The following is a 27611-nucleotide window of genomic DNA, read 5'->3' on the forward strand; positions in this document are numbered from 1 at the left end:
GATTGTTATGGGTGTTTTAATATTGCTGTTACTATTGCTGTATATATGGGATGTTGTCTACAGAGAGCTGAGAACTCAGATGTCAAAGCAGAGCCATCACATAAGAAGTTTCTTATCACCATAAAATGAACAATGCAAGTCAGAACCACAGACAGACAAGGATGTGATAGACACATTTCCTGTGAACACATTTCCTGTGTTCCTCCTTTGTGGGATATTGCTCTCATTATTCTGAAGAGCATGAGATGTTCATTATTAAGCTGCCTCTTCAGACCATTGCTATTTTAAAGAATATTTCATTAGCTGAAATGTAAAGGAGATAATACAAAGCCAATCTGTGGTATGTTTAGCACAGAAGGCTACTTCAATTATTTGTGAGTTCATTGCCTTAGATCCCAAGATAAGTTAACTTAAGGTTTGTGGAAGGAAAGTTCTCTGTCCCCCGTCCCTCCCGCAGCATTGAAAAGTCTCTCTGAAGGGTAGGGGGCCTTGCCTGAACAATGTGGGACGCAGCAGAGGTACCGCTGGAGAGGAAATATCACCCCAAATTGGGCAGATTTTTCTCAGTTTAATCCAGGCATCCCCAAACTGCGGCCCTCCAGATGTTTTGGCCTACAACTCCCATGATCCCTAGCTAACAGGACCAGTGGTTGGGGAAGATGGGAATTGTAGTCCAAAACATCTGGAGGGCCGAAGTCTGGGGATGCCTGGTTTAACCTATCTCACAGGGTTGTTATGAGAAGGAAATGGGGAGGTGTGTGGGAAGAAATGTATCCCGGCCTTGGAGAAAGGGCATGATGCACACATAATAAAACAATACAGTGTAAGGTCATCTAACTAAAAACTAAGAAATTAATGAGTGGGTAGGTTTGTGTGTTGGAGGGCATGATTAGATTTATAGAAGCGAGACTTGGAAGCCTTGTGCAGGTAGGGATGCAGAACATTTGCAGCCCTGCAAGATATTCCTTGAAGGAAAAGTTCTCTTTAAAATCTGCATTGTGTGTGAGAGAGTATATATAGCACATTTTGAGTCATCTTACTGAGGTTTAAATAAAGAATTAAAAATGTGATGCAGCATGTTCTGTTAGGAAGTGATAGGCAAGTGTGACAAAGTTGCTCATACAAATGACACCACACACAAAAAACCCACAGGAACCAACTGGCTGCCTGTGTGTTGAAAATTAACTCACTTGCACACAGCCACACTCAGAATGGCAGCCTTACTTTGCCTGGTGCTTCTAAGTACAGTGGTACTTCTGGATACATAATTGATCCGTTCCGGGGTGCCGTTCTCACCCCGAAAAGTATGTATCCGGAGCAGCGCTTCTGCACATGCGCGAAGCGCGCAGAACGCTTCTGTGCATGCACGCACAGCGGAACCCGGAAGTAAACACTTCTGGGTCCGTCGCGTTCTTAAGCTGAAAATACGCAACCCGCAGCATACGTAACCAGAGGTATGACTGTAATCATTACTCACCTGACAGCAAAAAACAAAGTCGCTGGACCAGGTTTCTTGGGCAGATCATGATCCAGAACTCTGTGATCTAACTGTAGCCAGATATTCTGACCTCTGGAGAAATAAAAAAGAACACCCCCCCCAAAGGGTTAGAGACAGGAAAAAGAAATGAAACTGGTTTGGTTCAGAGCAACAGAGGATGCATTTCAAATGTATAATAATCTGCACATACTGCCACCACCCCCCTTACTGGTTTTTAAACAAACCATGAATCTTTAACTTTAAGCAACTTTAATATATATATATATATATATATATATATGTGTGTGTGTATTGCTCTAACCACTACTGTTTTAACCACCAAACCCCATGATGATGGTTGGGGTTGTTGTTGTTGGTTAGGACACCATGCAGTGCACACAAACTCATCCACACGCAAACATCTACCGTATTTTTCGCTCCATAAGACACACTTTTTTCCTCCTAAAAAGTAAGAGAAAGTGTCTTGTGCGTCATATGGAGCGAATGCGTGGTCCCTGGAGCCGAATTGCCCAGGGGTAAAAGGCAGATCGTGTTTTTTGTTTTTGTTTTTAGAAAGAGCTAAAGGCTAACAAGAGGGGAAGAGAGTGTTGAAAGGAACCCGCTCAGCAGATGATTGCAAGAGGTCGGGGAGGGAGATAAGAGATGCTAGCTCCCTTCCCGGCCCGCCCAGGCCCCTTGCCCAGGCCTCAGTTGTTGTCTGCAGAGGGAAGCTGTTTGTTTCCCCAGCGACATGTGACTGGCTGATTAGATTATCTGTCTGGAAACTGTAGAAATGGGTCCCTTTCCTTTCCTAGAGAAGCTGCAGAACTGTGAGTTGAACCCCATAAAAACAGGATTTTTTTTCCCTTGCAAGGTAAGCTCAATAACTTTGAGCTGATCTTCAAAAATGGAGCTTTCCCCCTTTGAAAAAGAAGCTTCCTCAAATACGGTATGCTGTATATTATACAGTGGTACCTCTTCTTACGAATAACTCTACTTACGAATGGAGCTCCGTCCGCCATCTTGGATGCGGTTTAGATAGGATGTTTTCTACTTACGAATTTTTAGATAGGGTTGCTTCAACTTACGATTTTTTTCTCCCAATGCATTCCTATGGGATTCGACTTACAATTTTTTTCAACTTATGAATGTGCGTTTGGAACGCATTAAATTCGTAAGTAGAGGTACCACTGTATATACCAGAATGTGGGTCATTATCAAAGGAGTCGCCTGCCACTTCACCAGCCCCAGTTCCTCTGCATTAAGAAATCAAGCATGACAGCAGGAAAAAGCCAATTGTTCTAAGCAACCATTATTTATACCTCCCACAGCCAACGTGGCTTCTAATAGGTTTGCAATAGAATCTGTGCAGAAGGAATAGCCCGGCAGACAGGAAGGACTCATTTCCAAGCAAAATGTACTATTAACCACCAGGTCACTGCCTATAGAGGGTCTGAGTCACTAAGTCCTTGCCACAAGCACAGTTTGCCCTGTGGATTTTACAGGAGAGAAAGTGGTGTCATCCCTCCACCATGTGGACTGCGTTAGAAAACTGAGAGATAAAGTTCTAATTGAAAAGAGCTCGATTGCCCTCTGGTGGTTGCTAAATTCATACACAAAAAAGCAACTAAATGGAGAATCACATTGACATGAGCTTTCAAGCTCCCTATAACTTGTCGAAGCAAAAGCTGCTTTGTTTTGTAAGGATAACACTAGGGCCAGCCCAAGACATTTTGCTGCCTGAGGCAAAGAAGAAGGTGGTCCTTGTACAGAAGCTGGCTGAATTAGAATGATGAGATAATGTAACTGAGGGCAATAGGCTGGTGTAAGGGGTGCATGAAAGGTCATGAATCACCCACAGCTCTGTCTTCCAACTGAGAGGAACAACCAAGTGGCTGCAGCCACTGCCCCACAGCATATGCCACCTGAGCCGATTGCCTCATGCTGCTCAACGGTAGGGCTGGCCCTGGATACCAGTCATTTCTGTAAAACTTAAGAAGTTATTTTTGCAAGATCACTGGGTGGAAATGCTACTGGGCAGGAGGCTGGAAGTGGGGAAAGTATCACCACAGAAACAGCCTGTCCCCCCCAAAAACCAGAACACCTGAAAATAGAATCTCCCAAAAGGTATTTATAAAAAGAAAACATTTTCCAATGGTGGAAAAGACAAAAAACGTATAAACAGAGACAATTAAAAATCCCCCCACCCTCCGCCTCTATTTTCCAGGAAGGCTTTCCCAAGTGTGAAATGTTCTTCCAAAAATATACTGATGACAACACAGAAATCTTCAGGGAGATTTAACAAGGGTGATAATATGCAGCAACAGGAAGCCCAGCACTCGTGTAACAGAAAGCATAGGCTCACATGTTAGCAAAAGGGTAGGAGTGCAGCTTTCTGAGATGGGAATGCTGGAGATGGGCGTTTAACCCTTTCCCTGATCACTGTTTCCCTGCTCCAAATTGCAACTCACACCACTTCCCACCACTACAAATTTCCACCTGAATCATGGAGAGGCAAACATACATTTTGAATCTTGGGTGAGAGGAGAGAGAGATAGAGAGCTGGAGTGGAGAAGTGACAAATAGGAAGTACATTAAGTACAGTACTCTCTTATACTACCATTTGTCCCCACCAAGTCCCTAAGAAGCTGTAAAACATCTGAAACAGGTGAATAATATAGACTGCACCCACAGGAAGAATATCTGATGCTGCCTTTCTAGATGCATTTTGAAGCTACACAACTGCAACAAGAGTAACTGTGTAATAAAAGATTTCATTCCTTACACATATACAGGTGATGTAGTGATGTATGGAAGTGAGAGCTGGACCATAAAGAAGGCTGATCGGTGAAGAATTGATGCTTTTGAATTATGGTGCTGGAGGAGACTCTTGAGAGTCCCATGGACTGCAAGAAGATGAAACCTATCCATTCTTAAGTAAATCAGCCCAGAGTGCTCACTGGAAGGACAGATCCTGAAGCTGAGGCTCCAATACTTTGGCCACCTCATGAGAAGAGAAGACTCCCTGGAAAAGACCCTGATGCTGGGAAAGAGTGAGGGCACAAGGAGAAGGGGACGACAGAGGACGAGATGGTTGGGCAGTGTTCTCGAAGCTACCAACATGAGTCTGACCAAACTGCAGGAGGCAGTGGAAGACAGGAGTGCCTGGCGTGCTATGGTCCATGGGGTCACAAAGAGTCGGACACAACTAAACGACTGAACAACAAATATACAGGTGAAACTCGGAAAATTAGAATATCGTCGAATAAGTGCATTTATTTCAGTAATGCAACTTATTATTTTTTATTTTTCTTTTAGTTTGCTTTCTTTTGGAAATTCCACTGTAATAAAACAAATAGTTACAATAATACAAAAATAAACAAAATTAAACATCACTACAGTATTACATTTCATTAATTACATTCCGTTTATAATTGACCCGCCTAACGACAAATAATTACAATTACAACAAATAAAGGCTTGACATATCTTGTTTTGCATGCCATGCATCTATCTCATATATTGGTTTCACCTTTTAACTTGTATTACTGAAATAAATGCACTTTTCGACGATATTCTAATTTTCCGAGTTTCACCTGTACACTCCAGGTTTTGTTTTGTTTTTACTCCATTTTAGGACTCTTCACACATCTGACAACTCATGATAAACCATAATTTTTAAAAAAGAAAGACGCTGCAGTACCGTTATCACATTGTAAAAGCGTGCCTTAAAACCAAAAGAAATTAGCTGGCTGAAGAAAGCAGACAGAAGGGAGATCAGTCTGGTTTCCAGTAGTGAAAAGGCCATGGTGCTGTATCCCTACGCACTGTACTTCAGAAAGCTGGGGGGACACAGCAGGACCTCCCTCAATGAACTAAGCACACATGCATGGTTATGTTACACTGGAGAAAGCAATTCCAAATACCGTCATACCTCGGGTTGCGATCCGTGCGGGAGGCACGTTCGCAACCCACAGCATTCAAAACCCACAGCACTGCGTCTGTGCACACACGTGACGCAATTTGGCACTTCTGCGCATGCGCATGCACAAGCATCGAAGCCCGGAAGTAACCCGTTCCGGTACTTCCCGGTTCGGCGCGGAGTACAACCTGCAGCATTTGCAACTCAAGATATGACTGTATACCCCTGTCCAGCGGCAATCAGTATTGTTGGACTTCAACTCCCATAATCCCTGGCTGCATTTGACAGGAGCTGCAGTTCAAGGACAACAGCAGCAGGAGGGCACCATTGGGCTACCTGTACCCTAGTCCCAAATCATGTACTGCATGATGGCATCTTCAGCTGATGTTTCAGAAGACGGTCCCAACTATTTACCAAAGTCTGGAGGAAGTAATGTCTGTGATTTTTCAAAATATTCTTTGGTCTATGGACAATTTCTCTGTACAGTGCCTTTTTCACTGGAGTTAATATTTGTTAAGCATGTGGTTGGATTCTGCTTTAACTCATGAGTCTGTTGGTGGCCTCCTGCTACAGGAAACTTGCACATTGGGCTATTTTCTTGGCCAATCCCCAGAAGTCAGTTAATTGTGGAAATGAAACAGACACGGACAAAGCAAAGGTGCAGCAAATGGAAAGCTATTATTGGCTATGTTATTACCCAACAATTAGAAAAATCTTTTTTGAAGAAGCCAATCATCATTCATTGGCAACTACCGGTAGCTCAAAACAGTGGTTTACAAAATGCCTCCATAAACTTACGTATCATCTATGAATGTTATCCCAAAATACTCCTTTTCTTTGAGGTTGAAATGGGAAGCCACCAGATCCAACAATTCCCGTGACAAGAGCTTGGGCTATTGAAGAGAATGATATGGATTAGATGGCATTCTTGCGTTCTGTACATAACAAGCTGTATTTGAACCAGGGCTATAGACAAGCGAACCTTACAGGTCATGGAACCTTTGTTTTCTGCTTTTACCCCCAACAGCTCTCTGTGCAAACAGAAAATGTGTGTTAAGACCACCTCCCCTTCTTGTACAAATATATCTACTTCTGCAGCCATGGTGCATGATGATTTTTAATGTTTGCTGTAGACCAACTGAAATCAATGGACCTTTAGTGTGACAAAGTGATTTTTTTTTGCACGCGATGATACAAGATACATTATATCAACAAAACTTCTTACCTATGTTACAAATTCTCTTCTATCTCCATATTATAGGGGATGGGCAAAACCGGAGAGATTCCTAGGATGTTGCCATACACCAGACTATCAGACTCCATCTAGTCCAGTACTGACAGCTCTGACTTGCAGCAGCTCTCCAGGGTCTCTGAAGAGCCATAAGCTCAGTGGTACTCTACTACATCTGTCTTGGATGCAGGAGGTCTCAGGTCAACCCCTAGCATCTCCAGGTAGGGCTGGGAGAGACTGCTGCCTGAAACCCTGGAGAACCACTGCCAGTCAGGGTAGACAATATTGAGCTAGAGGGATCAATGGTCTGACTTGGCATAAGCTTCCGATGTCCCCATGACAACAATGAGCCTGTGTGTGGGAGTGCATATAGAAACATATGGCTTTGGTGTGGCTGAACCATAACCTACTGTACAGTTGTTCCTCCACCCACCTTTTGCCTCTGGTCCCGCCCACCACTGACTTACAGCTCCTTGAAAGTTGCTCATGAGGGAATGCAACCCTCACTGGAAAAGAGCTTCTCCCACTAACTTAAAGACTAAAATCCATACAGATAATCTACCTACCGGTACCTGTCAAGGAATTGTTGCGGCTACTCTCGAGTAAAGACACTCCAGTCCACTCTGTCTTTCAGAGTTTTATTCTGCATATTATTTACAGTGCAGAGATATCAGAAAACATGACTGCCTAGTCCGATTCAGAACCTGGCAATGGCTTCCTTCGTGTCTTGGACCAGCATAAAAGCCTGGACACCCCAAAGCGCCTCCCCCTAGCCTAGGCTTTGACACGTCTGAGAGCCCTCTCTCTCTCCACCCCGCTCCATTCCTCATTCCCTCCTCCTGACCCGCTGCTAGTGCTGTCACTGGGCGAAGTGCTGGTCAGGATGACTGGGAGAGGGTCCCTGTAGGGAGTCCCCCTGACACTACCTTTAAAATATCAAAGCATCATTATCTTCATCATCAAGCAGTGGCTCATGTGAAACTGGCAGTGAGACACTATATCCATGTGTACTCAAAAGCAACTCCCACTGAATCCAACGAGACTTACTACCAGGTAAATGTATACAGGTTGCAAGTTACAGCATAATGCTCACCTGGCTGAGGTAGGTATTTGGCCCCCACACAGCAGGGCTTTTCAACTAGTGCATCCCCAGCTTTTAAAAAGCAAGTACCATCTTAGAGCCATTGATAGAGACCACTGAACTGGAGAGGCTGGTATAAAGCAGTACTGAAATGATATAATGATGCCAGAAATGCAGGTGTCTCACCTGAACCAGCAGCTCCAACTTCCTGTCATCCAGAAGCTGTACCTGACAGTGTCTCCCTTCTGTCATCTGCAAAATGAAAGAAGCATAATTAGAAGTAGAATGGACTCTTGGCATTTCAAATAATTGGAATAACTGTCCTTCAGTTACTGCTAAGGCTGGAGACCTATACCAGGCACAGGAAATCTCTGGTTCATGGGCCAAATTAAGTCTACCACAGATCTAGTTTGGTCCATTAGACTGCTATTCTCCAGCCACGCTCACCAGGCCCCACACACCTGTCATTATACATTATTTTCTTCTGTTTACTCTGTTATTTTGTCACCAGTGAAGGCCCACCTGAAAGATTTTCAAAGCACACTCTCAGGCATTCCACTGAGTTAGTTTGGGTGGTTTGGATGACTTATGAAATGTTTAACTCTTTTTCATCCAATAACCATTCCTGACTGAAATAAAACAAGGTGTTTCCTAAGCAAGAATCAGTACAGCCTACACTGCACAATTCTATCCACACTTACATATGTAGATATTCTCCTGAAATGCGAGACTAAAAATTTACCATTGGGGTCTGACTTCCATAACATTTCCTACATGAACTTCCATCATAAAATCAAAAAGACTTTATTAACCAAACCTGCTACCTTAGGTACTTACTAGGAAGTAAGTCCCATTCTGTTTCAAGGAAACTAAGAACACTGTCTTATCAGAGGTCAGATTATTTCATCTGTCTAGTATTGGCAACGGCTCTCCAGGATTCTGAGAATGGTCTTACCATCTGCTATCTGGTATTTTTAGGCTATCCTCTCTCCCATAACCATTGAGTAAAAATATATGTGATCTGGCTGCCCATCTCTTAATACGCTTAATATGCAGAGATGGTGAACCTGTGGCCCTACAGATGATGTTGGATTCCTACCCCCACCAGCCTGGAAATTGTCGTGGATGATGGGAATTGTAGTCCAGCAACATCTGGAGGTCCACAGGTCCACCATACCTGCTGTCGTGAGACGGATCTGCAGCCTTTGTTTGGTGGGTATATGTGTTTTTAAGTTCAACACCCTAATTTCTAGAAGGACTCTGTTAACTGAAGATTTGAAGGGGAAATCTTAGATTCTCTAAAACTCAGCACTATGTTTTAACCATGGCTGGCTGGGTTGTGAGCTGGTAGATTAATGAAGGGTCCAAGAAGACATACATGTGCTGGTTGCTACAATGGCTGACTGAGGACCTTTGTAAGGTCAAAAGAAAAGGGAACAAAACACAGCGTAACTCCTTTTTGCTTCCTCCTGTTCTGATGGAGAACAAGGGTTCTTTCTTCAACTTTTACAAGACCAAAATAGTACACGACACAAAATGTTAAAAGTTGAATTTTCTGTCAAGGCAAAACGTTAGTGGCTACAGATTCCACGTGTCAAATGCCACAATAATTGAAGAATGTTTTATTTCAAAGTGACTGTCAGGAAAAGCTGAAAAAAAGAACAATTTCTCCACAATGTAAGCTCGGTTTCCCTTCTGAAACCTCAGAAATTTGGAATAAAACCTGCAGGATATTTATGCTACTCCTCCACAGGAGCAGCATCCTCTTGATGCACAAAAACATGCTGTTAGAGGCAATATTTTTAGATCCCAACGTGTCATCAAGTTATATGTGTCACCAAGTTATACACCCAACATATTTAGATGCTATATAAACAGGAAGCTTTTTTTTTTAACCAAAAAAAGAGAGCGCCTAATTTAGGAAGTGAAAAAGCAGGGACAAACCTATCTTTCTAAATACAGAATAACTTTGTAGCAAGGAAGTCTTTAACGAAGGTATTTCCAAACTATATAGCCTTGATTTGCTCTTTGCCTAGAACCGAGATTTTATTTCCTCCAAGACGAAACACATTTGTTTTGGCATGTAACACCTGTCACCCTCCTCTTCTATTACAGGATTATATTTTAAAGTTGCAAAAGTAGATGCAATTTTTAAAAAAGAAAGGGATAAAAAAAAACAAGAACGGGTGCTTTCATTTTCAATCCATCTGCAGACTCTCAGGTTGTTAGCAGCAACCTATCAGCAGCTCCACCCCCCATCAAAAAAAGAGGTGAATGTATGTGCACCTGCTATTTGAGACAACTTTTGAAGCCCCATGTCTTTTAAATAATCTGTTTCAGAGGTCTTACTGCCTTTAGATATGATGCAACCAGACACAGGGCCTTTTCGATAGTGGCACCTTAGTTGTGAAATACTCTCCCTAGTTGCACTTGACCAGTACCAGTTTAACTAGCTTTCGGTGACAGATTTTATTTCATAGAATCATAGAGTTGGAAGAGACCACAAGGGCCATCCAGTCCAACCCCCTGCCAAGCAGGAAACACTATCAAATACAGTGGTACTATTACTTCCCTTGATCTAGATGCTATACTCCTATTGATGCAGCCCAGAATTGCATTGGCTTTTTTAGCTGCTGCATCACACTGTTGACTCATGTCAAGTTTGTGGTCTACCAAGACTCCTAGAGCCTTTTCACATGTACTGCTCACATGTATTTGCCTGACCTTTCAATAGATGATCAGTTTTATTTGAGCTGTTCTTTTTCTGGTTTTTTTTGCCATTTTTAAACATTTATTGTTCTATTTAAATTTGTTACATTTTTTTTAAAATTGCTTGTTCTCTTGGAAACTTAAGTCAAAAGGTAGAAAATGCTGCGCCTTAAATAAGACCTTTTCCAGATAAAGAATGCTGTAAAAGTTTGGCTCAGACCTACATCTTGTTTGTATGTGCATATTTAGTTACTTTAACACAGCTTCAAGACTACAGTATGGCTGAAAGCAGATACCAAAATGCATGAGCTAGTTTTGTTGGAATTATTTCCAATATAGCTCAAAAGGTTTATAGGTTTGAAGGGAGGATTTTATACATATTTTATTTAAATTTCCAAAAATGATAATATGATCCTTTCCTTTTTAAAACATCCAGAAGGAATCTTCCCCAATTTTCCAGCCGTTTTAGCTAAACTAGCTAAGCTTCTTGTGGAATGTCTCTCTGATTTAAGAGTGGTTTATCTCATATTAGCTTAATCCTGTTACCAGATGAATGAACATAAACCTTGGTTAATTCACTCTTAATTGAAAAGGAAAAGTGTCTGTGTAGAGTTGTGCAACTGTTACAAAACTGGATTAAACCTCAGTATCTCATTATAGTTGATTCACATAACCAAAATTCTACCACTTGCCAATGGCAGAATGCAGCGGGGGAGGGATCTAAGAAGCCACATTTTAATCAGGTGGTCTTGAATACAAAGGAAATGACCTGTCAGTTCATGTCATAAAGTAATGACTAACTAGCTTGAATCCCATGTTGCTAACTAGCTTGAATCCCATGTGGCTAATTGACATCGGGGAGGGGATGCAAATTTGCCCATTTCTGCCCCGAGACAGTTAATTTTTCAAATATTGATTGAAGAAAATATGCAATGTAACGTTTGAGTTCCAATGGACTGAAAATGCAAAACAGTCAAAACAGATGGATTGATCAATACTATACTCCCTGAAGACCCTGCCCAAACCTACCCTGGTGTGAATCGGCAGAGTTAAAGTGAGGCCCAAAGTACATGTTGTTATAAGCAGCGCTTGGCTCCTCTTCCTCTCACTATGTACCCGTAATGTAAGGAAGTCACTTGCCATGCTATCACTGCACTCAGCATTTCCTAAGCCTATCAGCGTCCAGTAGGAGAGTCAGGCCCCCATACAGCAATGTTTAAGGTCCACCTACAGTCCAGGGTAGGCTCAGTTCAATTTCTAGACTAGAGGAAGGAGTCAAAGACTCCAAAGGCAGGTAATGTAACCAAAGGAAGGCAAGAAGTAAAGTTCCCAAGAGCTACCAATAGTAGCATAATTCTGGAAAGAGACTGGGTTTCAACGGAGAGCAGTACCAGAGAAGGGAGTACAGCAGTCCCTCTGTCAGGCATTCTTCTTCAAATAAAACCAGTAGTAGATGGCACGATGGAACAGGATTGTTTACCTGACCCCCTGGCAAATGACTCCCTGCTGCTTGCCAGGAGGGGCAGGAGAGGCAGCAGGGAGGGCAGTGTGGTGTAAACTAACTGAGAGGAGTACAGTACTGGGTTGTCTCCACTGACGTGTTTGCACCACGAGTCATAACAGAATGGAAACAAATAGACCCAGTTTCACTGGTGGTCTTAATTCACCTCCTGGCAGCATCACAGAATCATAAACTACTAAGCACATCAAAACTGTATACTACGGTGATAAATGTTTTGGAATATTTTTGGAGATGTAATACAAATTATTATTATTATTATTATTTTTTAAAGTTGAAGTGTGAGTCCCAGAAGGCTCAGGAATGGGGGTAGATGGTGCACTGATGGAGATCTGTGGGAGGACGAAACAAAGACTACACCAATTTGCAAGCCCTGTTCTTCACTTGGTGGCTGTGGGAACTGGATGCAATGGCAGGGGTGCGAGGGTATGCAGAAAGCAAGACAGGAAATCAGATAGGGAAGCAGAAAGATGTGGGGTGGGGAGGAAGACTGGTAGCGGTTGTGCTTATGGTCACACCAGGTCAGAAAGAACTACTGTAGTGGATTTCCAAGCAGGGGGCCCCATAGTGTAAGATGGGAGAGTGCTGCTACTTCTTCACTAAGCAACCCCAAGTGGCTGACCAGGCGGGGAACTAGCACAAAGCTTAAGGGGCTCAATCCCAGCTGATGCTGACACCTACTAAACCAAATGTTGAGAAAGAAGAATAAACTGCCTGGGACCTGAAGACTGGCAAAAGGCGGAATAAGGTGGCTGCAGAAATAAAATTGAGGTGGTCTTCTGCTGGACCCCATCGTTGTTCTCCTAGGGACAAGCAGCAGTCTATGAAAAGCATTTGCAGCTTAACGCCTTTTGGCTGATGTTTCCATCGTCGTTTCGGCTGCGCGGTGTTAACTTTGGCAGGGTCTCAGTGCTTCTTTGGGACAGTTTCAAAACTATTCAGAGAAAGCTTAGTTTTGATTCTAGTGCAGTGTTTTTCGGTCTATGTATAGAAGGGTTTGTTTTTAACAAAACAAAAAAAAAAGGAGGAGGGAGGGAGGGGAAACTGCTTGGCTCCTGCAGAGCATCAACTGACTTTCATATAATCTCCACCAGCTGAGCCAGTAAAAAAAGAAAAAGAAAAACTGGCATGGTCGCAATCACAAAGCATTCCCCACCCTGAGAGAGGAAGGCACAGCGCCATTGTGTATTCATCAGGGTTCTATGCACACTGCATTCCCTGCCTATGAAGAACACTCCCAGCCACCACACACACAGACAGAGACACCAAATTCCACACCAAGGTGACCCAAGTGTTGCGCCAAGGAAACCAAGTGCATATATTTGCCTTTTCTGCATAACTTTTATTCTGTTTCAAAGTACAAAGTTTTAAAAGGCTGCCATATTTTTTTTTTGGAAGGGCTGTTGGGATTTGGAGCGATTTGACAGGTAGCTCTTTGGGGTGGAGGTAGAAGTCAGCCATAAACAAATGGTAAAGAATCATGCAAGCAGGGCTTTTTCTCCCCCCCCCCCACCAAGCCGGAACTCGCTGGAATTCAGTTCCAGCACCTCTCAAGTGGGAGCACCATGGCCATTTAAAGAGAACAAGGAAGGTGCTCATGGTGAGCACCTCTTTTTCTAGAAAAATAGCGCTGCATGTAAGGCCAGCAACCCACCTCTCTAGCACCTTAGATTATTTTTCCTATTACACTGTTCTGTAGCCCCCACATATTTAAACTACTCTGCCGCCTGTCAGCTGGCACCATGGCTTCGACAGGCAAATATCTACTGCACCCCAATGAAGATGGAAGCAGGGGCATGGCAGATGACATGGTAAGTAGATGAGGGGAAAAGTTCTAAACGCCAACAACAACAACAACAACAACAACAACAACAACAACAACTTTGCCATTTATATTTGTCCCAGCCACTCAACCCACAAAACCAGGCCCCTTAGCTCCAGGAAACTGCAAATCAAATACTAGTTCTTTGTGGTCTCAAACGAAACCATCTTCGTCTTCCCCTTGGGGGCTCCTGAAATTTTGATGGACATTTGTGAATTTTTTTCACTGTTGCTGTAAGGACTAGAAATTTTGTTTCCCTGAATGAAAGCTGGAATTGTTGTATTATGCAAGAGTTGCCATACTTCTGGTATTTCCTGAACATAGCCAGTATTCAGCCCCCATAAACAGTGTCTGGGCAAAAATCGCTGAAATGTCCGGAAAAATCAGGACATATGGCAGCCCATGTTGGTAGTGTAGATTTTGGCAAAAAAATATTTTTAAAAGCAGCTCCAAAACTCATGCTCTCTTTTTTCTTTTTAGACTTTGCAAAAAAAAAAGAGCTCATAAATTTTCACTTTTGGAAATATGCAACCCTATATTCTGCAAACAAAGCACAGAAAAGAAATGAATACCACACACATCATATTATATCACATCACACAGACACACACCCCTCAACTACAAGAATATAATTAGAAGCCTGATAGGATAGCTCTAAATACTGAGCCAGTGAAATACTTTGTGTACATCTGCTTTCCTTGCTAGTAGTGCTGCAAATTAATTAAAGCTTGTGCTCGGCACACTCTTCCCATACAGGTGGTTTTGCCTGGTTACTATGGCTTGCTGGTTGTACTGCAAGCCATAGTAACCAGGCAAAAGCTCATGAGCATGTTTTGTTCCAGTATCTTGCGTAGAGTTATTGCTAAATCTCCCGGGTAATGACATGAGATTGGATAATTCCTGTAGTAACAAGGTGGCAGCCCTAGTTATATTTGCTGATGACAGGCGGCAAGACAGAGCCAGGAATTAAGTAACTGTCCTGGGAGTGCGAGACCATGAGCTCCCTTTCCATAATTTCTATTGATTCCAAACCTTTAGCAGATCACTTAACCCTGCCTCTACTTAAATTGCTGTATCTTCATAATGAACCGCATAGACACTAAACTTTCCACACATCAGAGTTTTGCACCAATTATAATTCATGTTTTGATAAAGTGTTTTGCTAACTCTATACAGACACTAATTGCTTATGCTTCTTCGTGCTTTCTATTGCTAACACCCCAAAGCCTGTATTAGGAGTATCTGATATGGGGAACATTCTTCGGGCGATGATGATGATGATGATGATGCAGTGTTTATCTTTCTGAAGCAGTTCCCACCTGTAAACTAGAGCTACACTGTTATTTCCCCTCCAGATTCATCTCTCAAAATTAGTCAAGGGATTATAATGCTATCTGCTGGACTAGAAGAGTTTTAATTTGGCTTGTGGTTTGAGCTGCATCTTGATGGTCTGGTATGGCACTTTCGCTGTCTTTCACACATGCATACTGAGAAAGATGCAAATGGATCTGACAGGACTGAACTTTCATGACTCATTTCAACCTTTCAATAAGGGTGTGGATCAAAGGGCCCTTTCTAAGAGGCTGCTAATGAGCTCAGTGCCTGCCATGCACCTCCCAGTGCCAAGCATTGCATCAGATGAAATGGGGAACAAGGGAAGAGCAGATCTCACTCAGGAGGCGTTGAACGGTTACAGAATGAAAAGAGGCATCTGTATCTTTGAAATAGTTCTTATCTTCCCATAACCTCATGTAAAATTATTCTCCCCTGAAGAGTTCCAACACCGTAAGATGTGCAAACACACTGAATCTGTGAGACCAGAAAGTATGACCTGAGTGATGACTGGGACTAAGAGGGATGAAACTTTTTCATAAGGTAACAAACCCAATGCTTGCAACAATAGCGATAAATACTGTACTCAGAGCAAACACAGAAACACCTCTACACTCCATGTACATCAACAGTTAGAATCCCAGAATTGTAGAGTTGGAAGGGACCACAGGGTCATCTAGTCCAACCCCCTGCAATGCAGGAACCTCTTGCCCATCGTGGGACTCAAACCCACAATCCTCAGATTAAGAGTCTCAGGCTCTACCGACTATCCTCCCTCCCATGTTCTAGAAGAGGATTCAAGCATGATCTTCACGTTGAGCTTGCAATTATTGTCTAATATGCAATACCATTCTTTGCAGCAGTTTTACTCTGAAGTTATTTAATCAAGGCCACTTTACAACAACCAGCACAATAATGTGCCTCAGAAAAAGAAATTCATATAAATTTATCTTACCTCCAGGGACGAGGGTGGCGCTGTGGGTTAAACCACTGAGCCTAGGGTTTGCCGATCAGAAGGTCAGCGGTTTGAATCCCCACAATGGGGTGAGCTCCCGTTGCTCGGTCCCAGCTCCTGCCCACCTAGCAGTTCAAAAGCACGGCAAAGTGCAAGTAAATAGGTACCGCTCCGGCAGGAAGATAAACAGCGTTTCCATGTGCTGCTCTGGTTTCGCCAGAAGCGGCTTAGTCATGCTGGCCACATAACCCAGAAGCTGTACGTTGGCTCCCTTGACCAGTAAAGCGAGATGAGTGCCGCAGAGTCATCCAAGACTGGACCTAACGGTCAGGGGTCCCTTTACCTTTACCTATCTTACCCCCAAACCACACACTCTGGTAGGTTTTAAAGGGCTGCATGAGGTGCAGAAGGTACAATGCAAAGAGCGAGAGCGTTCCCCCACCTAAATAAAAGCTATTTGGAGCAGAGACTCACACAGTCCCAGACTTTCTTCCGTTGCCATGTAATCTCTAGGAAATGACCTTACTGTTTGTTGCTTTGATTACAGATTGAGAAACAAAAGCTTTCCCCAGTGAGCAAGGCGGCACGAGATATTAAAGATTTGTACAGAATGGGAGGCAATCAAACTTGAGAACTTTTATTGTTAAGATGTCCCGTTGCAATAGTTATTTGCCCCTTATCATTTCCAGCCTCCCCTCCCCGCCTCCCCCCCAAAAAAACCACTTCCAAAAACAAACTCTCCCTATAACTCCAGTGCAAATCACTATGCGGGTTTGATGCAAATACAAGGTTCCCAAATGAACACTTCTCCTCATGCAGCAAGTATGTACATCAGGGGTGGCTAGTTTGTGGGCCTCCAAATGTTGTTGTAGTACAACTCCCATCATCCCTGACCATTGGCCATGGTGGCTAGGACTGATGGGAATTGGAGTCCAGCAGCAACTGGAGGGCCAAAGTTTAGCCACCCCGGTGCAAGTGTACCCACTCCTAAGCAACATCAGGCAGAAGCAGTGTTCAGCCCAAATTGTGGAGAGCTCATGGGCAAGAAGCTCTTAGAGGGCTCCCATCGCTCAGGGGGTGCTCTTCCTCATCACTGCCATTTCGCTTGCTCTGTCCCTCTAGCATCAATCGGCACAACCTCCCCAAAGGGAGATCATAAAGAAAGTGGAGGGTGTTGCTCCATCTATACATCCATTGCGTGTTCAAAATGTACAAGGGATCAGGTCGCAATACTAAGGAGCAAGAGCAGCTGGGTGGAGATGTTCAGAGGTTGGCGGTGCAAGCCTCTAGGTTCACATTTGCAGGATTCACATATGTATGCACAATTGCTCGATGCTTGAGGAGCATCCAGACACCACAAATTTCATAGCTGAATGCGAGGGGGGCAGGGTCATGCCTATGGGGCTCTGTCCCATTCCCCACATGCATTTGGTACAAGTTCCTAAAGACCCCGTGCACATACACACAATTGAGAGAGCCCTGCTTTTCTAGGGCTCTCAGTTGGACAGGAAGAGGGACAGAGCAAATTCAATTCATGCATCTGCTTCTTCTTTCAAAACTTATTTATATGGCATGTTATTATCCGATTCTCCCTTGGGTAGTTATTTAGTTGTTCAAAATCTTACTAGCACAGAGCCACCAAAAAGGAGAAACTTCTGATATTTCCTGTTGTTTGCTTAATAATTTAATAATTTTATTATTTATACCCTGCCTAGGGCCGGCTTACCCATAGGCGTTAGGGGTGTGGGGCACCTGGGCTCTGGGCTCTCAGGGGCGCCAGGCCAAGAGTCCAGGGCCCGAGAGTTGGAGTCCGGGGAAGAGCCCTCCTGTTGGAGCGCCATGGCAGGCTCTTCTGCTGCGGGTAGCTCTCCACTGTGAGTTTGGAGGCAAGCGAGGCATCGAGGCGCTGAGGCTGCCGGCCGGCTCCGCCCTCCTGTGTGCCTGGGATTGGTGTAGGGCTGTGGAGAGGTCCACCCAGAGCGCACTGCCCACCTGACAAGGTGCCTAGCCTAGTGCCACCCCCTCGCGCTCCTCTGTGCCCTGCTCTGCCCTGCCTGCGTGCCTCGATGGCTGACCCAGAGCACACTGCCCCCCCAAAAAGGTCGACAACTCTGGGCAACCTGGGGTGGGGGCTGCCAGATGGATTTTTGCACCCCAGCACCACATATGCCCTGACCCCGCCCATCTGGCTGGGTTGCCCCAGCCACTTTGATTATGTTATATGAATTGCATATAAAACTGCAGTGTAGTAATAACAATTTTAGATCAGGACTCTTCCTCTTACAGGGATCAGCAACGAAAGTATTTGTGAGGGATAGGGAATACCGAGAAGTCCCTCCCATCTTAAGGTCCAGCCCATCCCCGAGCGCAGGGGAGAGCTCTGCCTCCAGCGGAGAATCAGGAAGTGGTGCCCGAGGCTCAGGCAAGGTTGCGGAGCCACTGACCCAGGTGGGACAGGAAAGGGGGAGCCAGGGGGGAAGGCCAATTCCCCCGACACCGGAATTGCGCAGAAAACGTCGGGGGAAGAGGATGGGTCTCCCAAAGCTTCTTTGCTGGAGAAAAACGCGCCAATCTCCATTCGGAGGTTCTGACACCTGACCGAAAGCATGTATATAGATCGCTCTGAGCACTGTAAATAATCAGCACTTAATAAAAGCCTGAAAGGAATATGCTGCGAGGAGTCGTTACTCTAGAGTAGCCGCATCAGCGCCTCTGACAGTATTGGTTCACTTCTCTTTGTTCCAAAGCAAAATAGGGAGAGATTAACTCACGGACTTTCAACAATACTGAACCATCTATTTCAGCTGTCACCCAGAATCAATGAATGATATGACTTTTAATCAACTAATTAGTTAAACCTGCATACATTTACCTGTCAACAAAACCATTCCCTCCTATGTGAAAGAAATTTTGCCTGAGTACTAGTATTCAAAATAATAACATTTTTTAAAAAGTTGTCTATCATCAGCAGGGACAGATATTTTAAAATATGTTGTTCAATTATTCTGACCAATCAATCAACTAATAATTGCATACAATTATTATTATTGTTATTGTTATTGTTATTGTTATTATTATTATTGAATATGATAACCAAATATTTCTAAGTACATGCAACTCCAACATTCAATACCTGCAAATTGTTATTCTAACTCTCATTACATTTAGTTCCAGAAGAAGCGGCATTCTGTCAGACACATTCAACCTACTTTGCCAGCTAATGGGCAATAGTTTTAGAAATCTCCCTGCCTCCTCTGAACAAACACTGGTTTCCTCTCCTAGAACCAAAATAGAAAAAACATGTGTGCAATAAATGTGCCACCTGTGCAGAGGAAATAATAATAATTTTTAGAAATAAAGAACAAACATCAAGCCCACACCAAAAAGAGGCCAGCTCTAAGCCATATACAAGTTAAATCTTCACCAGCTGAGCATAGCAGTTCAGGCATGGGATGTACTAAAAACAAATGACAAAAAACACTCATTGGGAATTATGGGAGCTATCTGAAGGCCCAGAGAAAATAAGGGCAGCTTGTAAATGCCAGTTGACATGACTACTAAAACAAATGCAAGCTACCAACAAAGCAAGGAATGGATCTTGGAAAGAAATGGAATGGATTACAGGGGTAGAGCACATCAGTATGGAGAGATGATGAGGAATGACAGACCTTAAGAGACTGCAATGATGGCTCTTAAGACTGGGATGACAGCTTCGAGACTGGATGCAACTGGGTTCTGAGGAAACTAATAGTGCTAGGGATGATGGGGGTTGTAGTCCAACAACAGCTGGAGACCCAAGTTTGGGAAACCCTGTACTAAGGCTAAGAAAATTGAAATTCAAAAGCTCAGCTATCTTGCACTTTTAGTACTATTGAAAGTGGTAATCCCATGTGTTATGGTAGAGGACTTTTGAGTAGGTACCAGATATTACAAAACATCCACAGACCTCTTGAGTTCAGATTACACTTGGCCATGAATCTTGCTAGCTGACCTTGGGATAGCTAGACTCCTGACTATTGCTCATAGCGGCTGGGAGTGACATGAACTGTGGTCTAGCAACATCTTAGGGCACATGTTCCACACCCCACACCCCAATCATAGAATCATAGAGTTGGAAGAGACCACAAGGGCCATCCAGTCCAACCCCCTGCCAAGCAGGAAACACCATCAAAGCATTCTTGACATATGCCTGTCAAGCCTCTGCTTAAAGACCTCCAAAGAAGGAGACTCCACCACACTCCTTGGTAGCAAATTCCACTGCCGAACAGCTCTTACTGTCAGGAAGTTCTTTCTAATGTTTAGGTGAAATCTTCTTTCTTGTAGTTTGAATCCATTGCTCCATGTCCGCTTCTCTGGAGCAGCAGAAAACAACTTTTCTCCCTTCTCCATATGACATCCTTTTATATATCTGAACATGGCTATCATATCACCCCTTAACCTTCTCTTCTCCAGGCTAAACATACCCAGCTCCCTAAGCCGTTCCTCCTAAGGCATCGTTTCCAGGCCTTTGACCATTTTGGTTGCCCTCTTCTGGACACGTTCCAGCTTGTCTGTATCCTTCTTGAACTGTAGTGCCCAGAACTGGCCACAGTACTCCAGGTGAGGTCTGACCAGAGCAGAATACAGTGGTACTATTACTTCCCTTGATCTAATGAATTCATAGGTGTAACAGAAACCTTCAAAGCTAAGTGCTAGATGGGAATTGGCCTGCCTCCTGTCTCCAAACACATCCTTTGTTTTCACAAGTGATCAAACACTGGAACAAACATGGGTAGAAATGGGCAAACTGCCTTGCTTCATATTCATTTTTAATTTGGAGGGAATCACTTCTCTCCCAATTAAGACTATGACCTTTGCCTGCTCAGCAGAGTACTGTACCATATTTACCAGGGTTGTGCTGGACAGGGAAAACTCGCCCCATGTGAACATAAGAACAGCCTGCTGGATCAGGTGAATGGCCTAATCCATCTAATCCAGCATCCTCTTCTCACAGTGGCCAACCAGATACTTACAGCAAGCCCCAAAGCAGAACCCGAGTACAACAGCACTGTCCCTGCCCCCCCCTGCAGTTTCTGGTATTCAGAAACATACTGCCTTCAACAGTGGAGGCAAAACAACAGCCATGTGTAGTCCTAAGGCTTGGCAAGAACTGTTGCGTTTGGAGTTTAAATAAGTAGCATAAAGCAGGGATAGGTGTTGGGAACAAAACAGTAATCATGAAACAGAGGAAAAAGGATGAGCAACAGATGGCAGTTTAGAGAGACCTGAAATTATGCAGAGCATCATGCTGGGGGTACAGTGAGAAAAGGGGGTGATATGGGGTGCAGTCAGACCAGTAAACAAGGGAAAGGAGGAGGTAGCTGAGAGATGGAGATAGAGAGAGAACTGTAGGGGGCAAACAGAGAAAATGGGAAAGGTGCAGGAGGACCAGGAATCATTTGGGACACCTAAAGGCAATAGGTTAAAAGAAAACACTGAATTGAAACTGAAACAAAATACCCTTCTTCAGATAACAGCAAACAATGCCGTCCTCTTAGAGGAGGGAATGCAAATGTAGCCTTCAGAGAGGTTTCAGTTGTCCCCCCCACCCCACCCGCAAGAATCTCAGGTGAATTATTAGTCAATGAGAACACAATGCCATCTCTGTTCCATCCACTTCTAACAGACTCAGCCTTTTTCTCAGATAATCTATGAATTCCCTCAGCATCACCTTGTGGCTCTCCCCTGCCCTGACTTGCTCCCCCACTTACTCCTACGTGATCCTCTGATCCTGTGCCCTACTTCTTGTGTGTATTAACAAATGAACTGGCTGAGCGGGAGATTTGCCAGAAGCCCTCCTACACAGCAGGTAAGAAGACTAGGCAGACATCAGAAGCTCAGGCAGGGGAAATGCAAACTGGAGTACTATTGCTTGATAGGGAATTCCACCTGGAAAACTGTTTGGAAGGGGAAATATTTCAGAGAATTAAGGGACAAGTCCACAGGCCTGATGCACTGGCTCCAGCAGAAGCAATAGCACTAGTCCTGCTCACTCCCAACCAGCTGATAAGCAGCGCTAAGGCAGAATGCACAGTAAAGAAGTGTGGTGTGGATATTATTTATTTACATTTCATTTATTAATCACTTCCCATGAAACACCCTGAAACTATTAACAATAAAACATCAGCAACAAAAGCCTACATATAAACGCATCTAGTCCAATGTAGACAAAGACTGGCAATGAAGTAATTTTAGCAATTAACAGATAAAAGGAAGTACCATTATGTAAATGACCAACCAAGACTCCCTGTGCTATACAATCATCAGGGAAGACCAATCTAGGTCTACAATGTGCAAGAACCCAATGTTTCCATGGTGTTCCATACATACTCATCCTTCTCTTTCACTAACCAAGTCAGTAAATCAGAACCATGTTCCAAAGTAGTGAGCAGTTTTTCGCTGCCCTTCTTTCAGGTGTCCGTTTTTTTTAACCAAAGTGATATTCCAGATCAGCTGATACCAACAGCTCTGTCCGGGCATTCTGCTCATGGTTAACATGTACTTCCTACTCTAGCAGGAAGTGGAGCCATGCTGAATAATCCCTCCCCTAAGTGTCCACACAAATGGAAAATAAATGTCACAAGGGAGGGAGGGAGTCCTCGTGTATATAGGCTTCCATGCAATTTGGAACTAAGCCTATACACACAAAGACTTCCCTCTTCCTCCAGACATTGGAATTCTATGTGTGGATGCCAGAGGGATGGACTCACTTCTTGCCCATCTGTTGATTTTAGTAGAATGCACAAATAGGGCTAACATGCTACAGATAAATCTGCCCTCAACTTCCAGTTTCTGGCTATTGCTAGGTAAGCTGCTGCTAGCATAAATGGCAATAATTCTTTGTATGGCACGTTTTTCTTAGGTCCTTCAGAATGAGATAGCAAAGCTATTTTAAGTTACGTTGCACTTTTGGGCACATTGCTGCGCTACATTCTTCAAAGGTTTTTTTCTACCACAATCTTTCCACTAGATCACATTGCCATCTCACATGGAACCTGGCATTGTACTTTCTCACTAACAATGTGGGTTTAACCTCCCTGCCAACTTTTTGCAAGCAAATCAGGATGAGCGCTCAAATAAACTGGTTTACTGGAAGCGACCTTACTTCCAAAGTACGTATAGGCTTGCCATGTAAGACAACACAACCCCAAGTATGAAACCATAAGGGAGCTGGTGAATCTGAAATCATAGAATTGTAGAGTTGGAAGGGACCCTGAGGGTCATCTAGTCCAACCGTCTGCAATGCAGGAATCGCAACTAGAGTGTCCATGACAGATGGTCAATGAACCAATGAGCATACAATTCACATAGGCCCAGTGAAACAGCCACATCTTCACTGCTTACACAAAAGGCAGATGAAGCCTCTTTGGGATGCAATGACTGGGAAGGCTTGTCTCTAGTGTGCACTGCCTGCACACTAGAGGAGGTGGAGGAACACAAACAAGGGCCTCTGGTGTTCATCTGACCAAAAGGGCTGATTCATATGGGAGGAGGTGGCTTAGAAAATACTAACGCTGTTGATTTTCTACAGCCAGCCCGATTAGACAGCTGGATGCTGCAGCATCTGTGCCATCATTACCATAAACAAAAAGAGAGATGTGGTGCCAGCCAAGGATACAAAAGGAAGCTTATTGACACAGCAGGTCATTGTGACGAAGCCCCATGTCTGCTATTCTAGCCGTGGTGTCTGGCTGACCATGACTGCCACTTCGTGCTTTAACTGTTGGTACCTCAGAAATGGAAAAACCAGCTTGTTTACAGCTACAGCTAAAAATTGTTGCAGAGCAGATTTATTTTTTGGACATAATGCATTGGCCATTCAGAGATCCAACAGTAAGCCTTGCTACAATATTTTAAGTGGAAGCTAAGCACATGGCAATCAAATTGATCACTGTGTGCTTGGCCTCCTCTAAGGGTTTACCATCCAAACTGTGGCAAGCACCAAAGCCCCCAGTTCAACCCATATATCACAACACTTATTATGAATGCCTGCCAGTATCTGGCTGTTGTTGGACTACAACTCCCATCGTCCCTAGCTAGCAGGACCAGTATGATGGGGGTTGTAGTCCAGCAAGCTCTAGAGACCCAAGTTTGAGAAATACAGTACTTTGTCTCAGGAACTGTTTAGCAGTGGAACAGACCCCCTCGGGAGGTTGTGGACTCTCCTTCATTGGAAGTTTTTAAAGCAAAAGCTGGATAGGTTGTGGATGTTTCAGTTGAGATCCCTGCATTGCAGGGGGTTGGACTAGATGATCCTCAGAGGACCTTACAACTCTACAATTCTATGAACTCACTATTGGCATATGTCCTAGTAAATGTCCTAGTTACTTCAGTCATCTTTGGGCCCAATATCCTAGGGATTTCTGAGAATGTTATCCAAGGACAAAGTTGTTCTCCCCTGGTCAAGCAACAAAATGATGAGATAATGCTCTGGTAGGCGTTTCGCGATGTTATTTGTTTTCCCAACACCTAATGAACATAATAAATGTTCTCATCTGAGAAATGACATATTTCTCTTGGAAAATAAAATCGAAATAAAAGAGTAAAGGCACAAACAAGGAGCTAACCCAAACGTTGAGGCAAAATTTACAGATCTGAATAAGCAATTGGTTTGAAGGCAAAGAGAGAAAAGTGTGCATGCATAGGAAGCAGAAGATAATGTATCCCAGCACTGACAGCATTATCCTCTTTGCAATCAGCGACAATGTGCCATCTGTACAGGAGATCAGTGGAATTACCAATGACTAATTATGACATGGTAGTCTTCCTTGTTACAACTTGGCATTAAGGTTCAGCATAATTGGGATACTGAATGCTGCAGTAATATTTTGAAGCAGAGTGCTGCTTTTTTAAAAGCTACTAAACAAAGATCCAGGAAGTTTGAAGTTCAATTTATACTAAAGCTTTATGCTTGAACTTGGAACAGGAACTGTCTCCACTTCTGAAGGATTTCTACTTGATTAGTGTCATTTGCATGGCATATCTCATAATATGCTTAACATTCAGGAGTAATTCCAAGAATCCAGGGGCAACTGTATTGCATCCCAGTCCTGAAGCTGACCAGTTACTATAGTTTCTTGCGAAGCTCACAAAGCAGGATAAAAATGTGGAAATCCAGGAACTATTTCATGGTGAGGGAAATGCTTCCTATGGTGTCATTAGAAGCTCAACATGTTCCTGATTGGCTAAAAATTGAGGAACCCCCCCTTTTTTAAAAAAAGTGTCCATACTGGAGATCGGAAAACTAAACAGGTGGTACATGACACACACAATTAAATTAGAGGGATTATGACTTGCCTTAACCCTCTCCTTTGCTTCCAAAATGTTTGACACATGTATCGGTACATCTGTGTTTGATGCTTAAGTAATATATTGCTTTGGTATGTAGAGTGGGCAGAGCTGCTGGTTGGGGCATACCAACGACTTACGACTTTGATGATATTCAGAGTATCTGTTTCTTTCCTCCTCGAGGAAAAAAAAAAGCAGCACAGCTTAGACTTGAAATTTGTTTTCTCATTACTCACTGCAAGACAATGATAACTGTCCAGAAATTGTGGCTAATTCAGGATTCACTGGCTTGCCTACTGATGGAACACCTTTAAGCATTATGAAGTCCAGCATGTGAATGAGCTTCCAGGCCTCTTCTTCAATGCCTTGAGTCCAAGATACTAAGAGAAGATTTCTTCCTTATAATTTCCCCCAACATACTGTCCTATAGAAGTTTTGGACTACAACTCCCATCATCTTTGTTGGCTGGCCAGACGCAATGGGAATTGTTACCCCAAACATCTGGCGGGCAACAGATTGGGGAAGGCTGTTACATAGTTTGGTTGTTAGTTGCCCAAATATATTTGTGGCCGAAGTCAACTTCATCAGATCCATCACTCCTGATAATCCATGAAAGCTTGTGGAATAATACACTTACTAGCCTTTAAATTGCTAGTACTGCCCCTTCCCCACTCTGCAAGCCCTATGTGCCAGGACCTAGAAAGTACCTTAAGAATTGACTCTGCAGAGAACTGTTGCTGGTCAGCGGAAATTAGGGCATGTTGAACTATGGTTTCCTACTCTGAATAGCCAATATATGGACAGCTATAAATGGAAGGAAATAAATAATAGAAAACCATATTCATTTTATATGAAGATAAAAATATTCACCAACTTTCTTAAGGTTCTTTAAAAATACTTTTCAAACGCTTCATCCACTGCTTGTGAAACCTAACATATCTTGCGAACAACGTCAGCAGAGAAATATATTACACAAATGCACAGTGCATAAGGGAGCACTGTTTTTAAATTGGCCCATGCAGTGCCATGAAGGAAATGAGATGAAATTCATAGTCTGGAAATGAAATCTGTCCAGAAATGGGGAAGGAGGGGCAATGCAAAACATCATTTTATTCAGTCTAACCATCACCGCCCAAAAGCAAACTGAAGTGGAAATATGCACATATGAGAGTAGTTTTTAGGCAGCTGAATGAGCAAAGAAAGTTTAACCATAAATTAGGACTTACTTGATTTACTTTCATTATTTCAGAATGTATTCTAATGATTTCTAATGATTCGTTCACCAAAGGAAAAGAAAATCATGGACCGTCAGAGAAGATGGCAAACGCCACTTCATTGTTTTTTGTTTGTTTTTTAAAGAGAGCTATCATAATGCCCAAACTTTTCTTTGATCCGCTTGGAAACTCTCTGGCACTAAAGTTTGGACACAGATGTGGAAAGAAAGCATAGGAGTATTCCTAGCTGTGCAGTTTCCATACCTGCGCTTAAAAAGTGAGCATGCGCAATTGAGAAAGTAAGGTCTGAGAAAAGACAGTCCATGAATATTATAGGACGGTAAATAAATAATAATTAGAAGGTCACCGATTCTCAGAGATTGGTCTCTTCTTCACTTCCCCCAACCCCACAAATTAGTGCTCGACTCACCTCAGCTCTTCCCTGTACAAAAAAGCTCTGCTTCCAACCATGCAAAATGGTGTGATCCCAGAAAATGGATGGCACCTCTCACTTTTCATTATTCATTATTAGCCTTGACTACAACAGCAATCCTTACTGAATGTGCCTCTGTTGGCAAGGGATAGGGGACCTTGGCAAATCTTAGCGGGGAGGGTCTCTAGGCTCCGCTAGTCCCTCTCTTTCAGGGTCCATGTCAGAGGATGCAGCAAGACTTGGAAGGTTTTATCCAACTCCACATCTTCCTTTCAAAACAAAGGGTACTCAAATTGTAATGCCTATAGAACAATAGAGATGGAAGGGCCCATGTGTCTAGCTGAACCGCTGCCTGAACTCACCTCCAAAGATGATTCCACAAGGCCTACAGACTGAGGTACCTTTCTAATTAGGCAATTCTTTGCACTTAACCAATAGTTAATGTTAATCAATCAAACACTTGCCTCAATATAGCTTACAACCTATTGGACATGTGCAACCATGTGCGTATGAGGTTCCAAATACTTGGAAACTGTCAGCATTTGCTAATTAGCAAGAGGCAGAACGATCAACACAAATGCACAACACA

At 43.3% G+C, this 27611-nt stretch overlaps 1 protein-coding gene across 6 annotated transcripts in view; it reads right to left on the reverse strand.

Annotated features, from left to right (window-relative positions):
- The window catches only part of FRMD4B (FERM domain containing 4B), a 237002-nt gene that overhangs the window by 113703 nt on the left and 95688 nt on the right, over positions 1-27611 (reverse strand). For all 6 annotated transcript variants that reach the window (XM_035106673.2, XM_035106670.2, XM_035106669.2 and 3 more), the window contains 3 exons: positions 7898-7963; positions 6198-6292; positions 1478-1570 (listed from right to left, as the gene is read on the reverse strand). In XM_035106673.2, the coding sequence (XP_034962564.2) occupies positions 1478-1570; positions 6198-6292; positions 7898-7963 (254 nt within the window). The remainder of the gene's footprint in view (positions 1-1477; positions 1571-6197; positions 6293-7897; positions 7964-27611) is intronic.

This window comes from Zootoca vivipara, chromosome 2 (genome assembly GCF_963506605.1).
Source record: "Zootoca vivipara chromosome 2, rZooViv1.1, whole genome shotgun sequence".
Taxonomy (NCBI): Eukaryota; Metazoa; Chordata; class Lepidosauria; order Squamata; family Lacertidae; genus Zootoca; species Zootoca vivipara.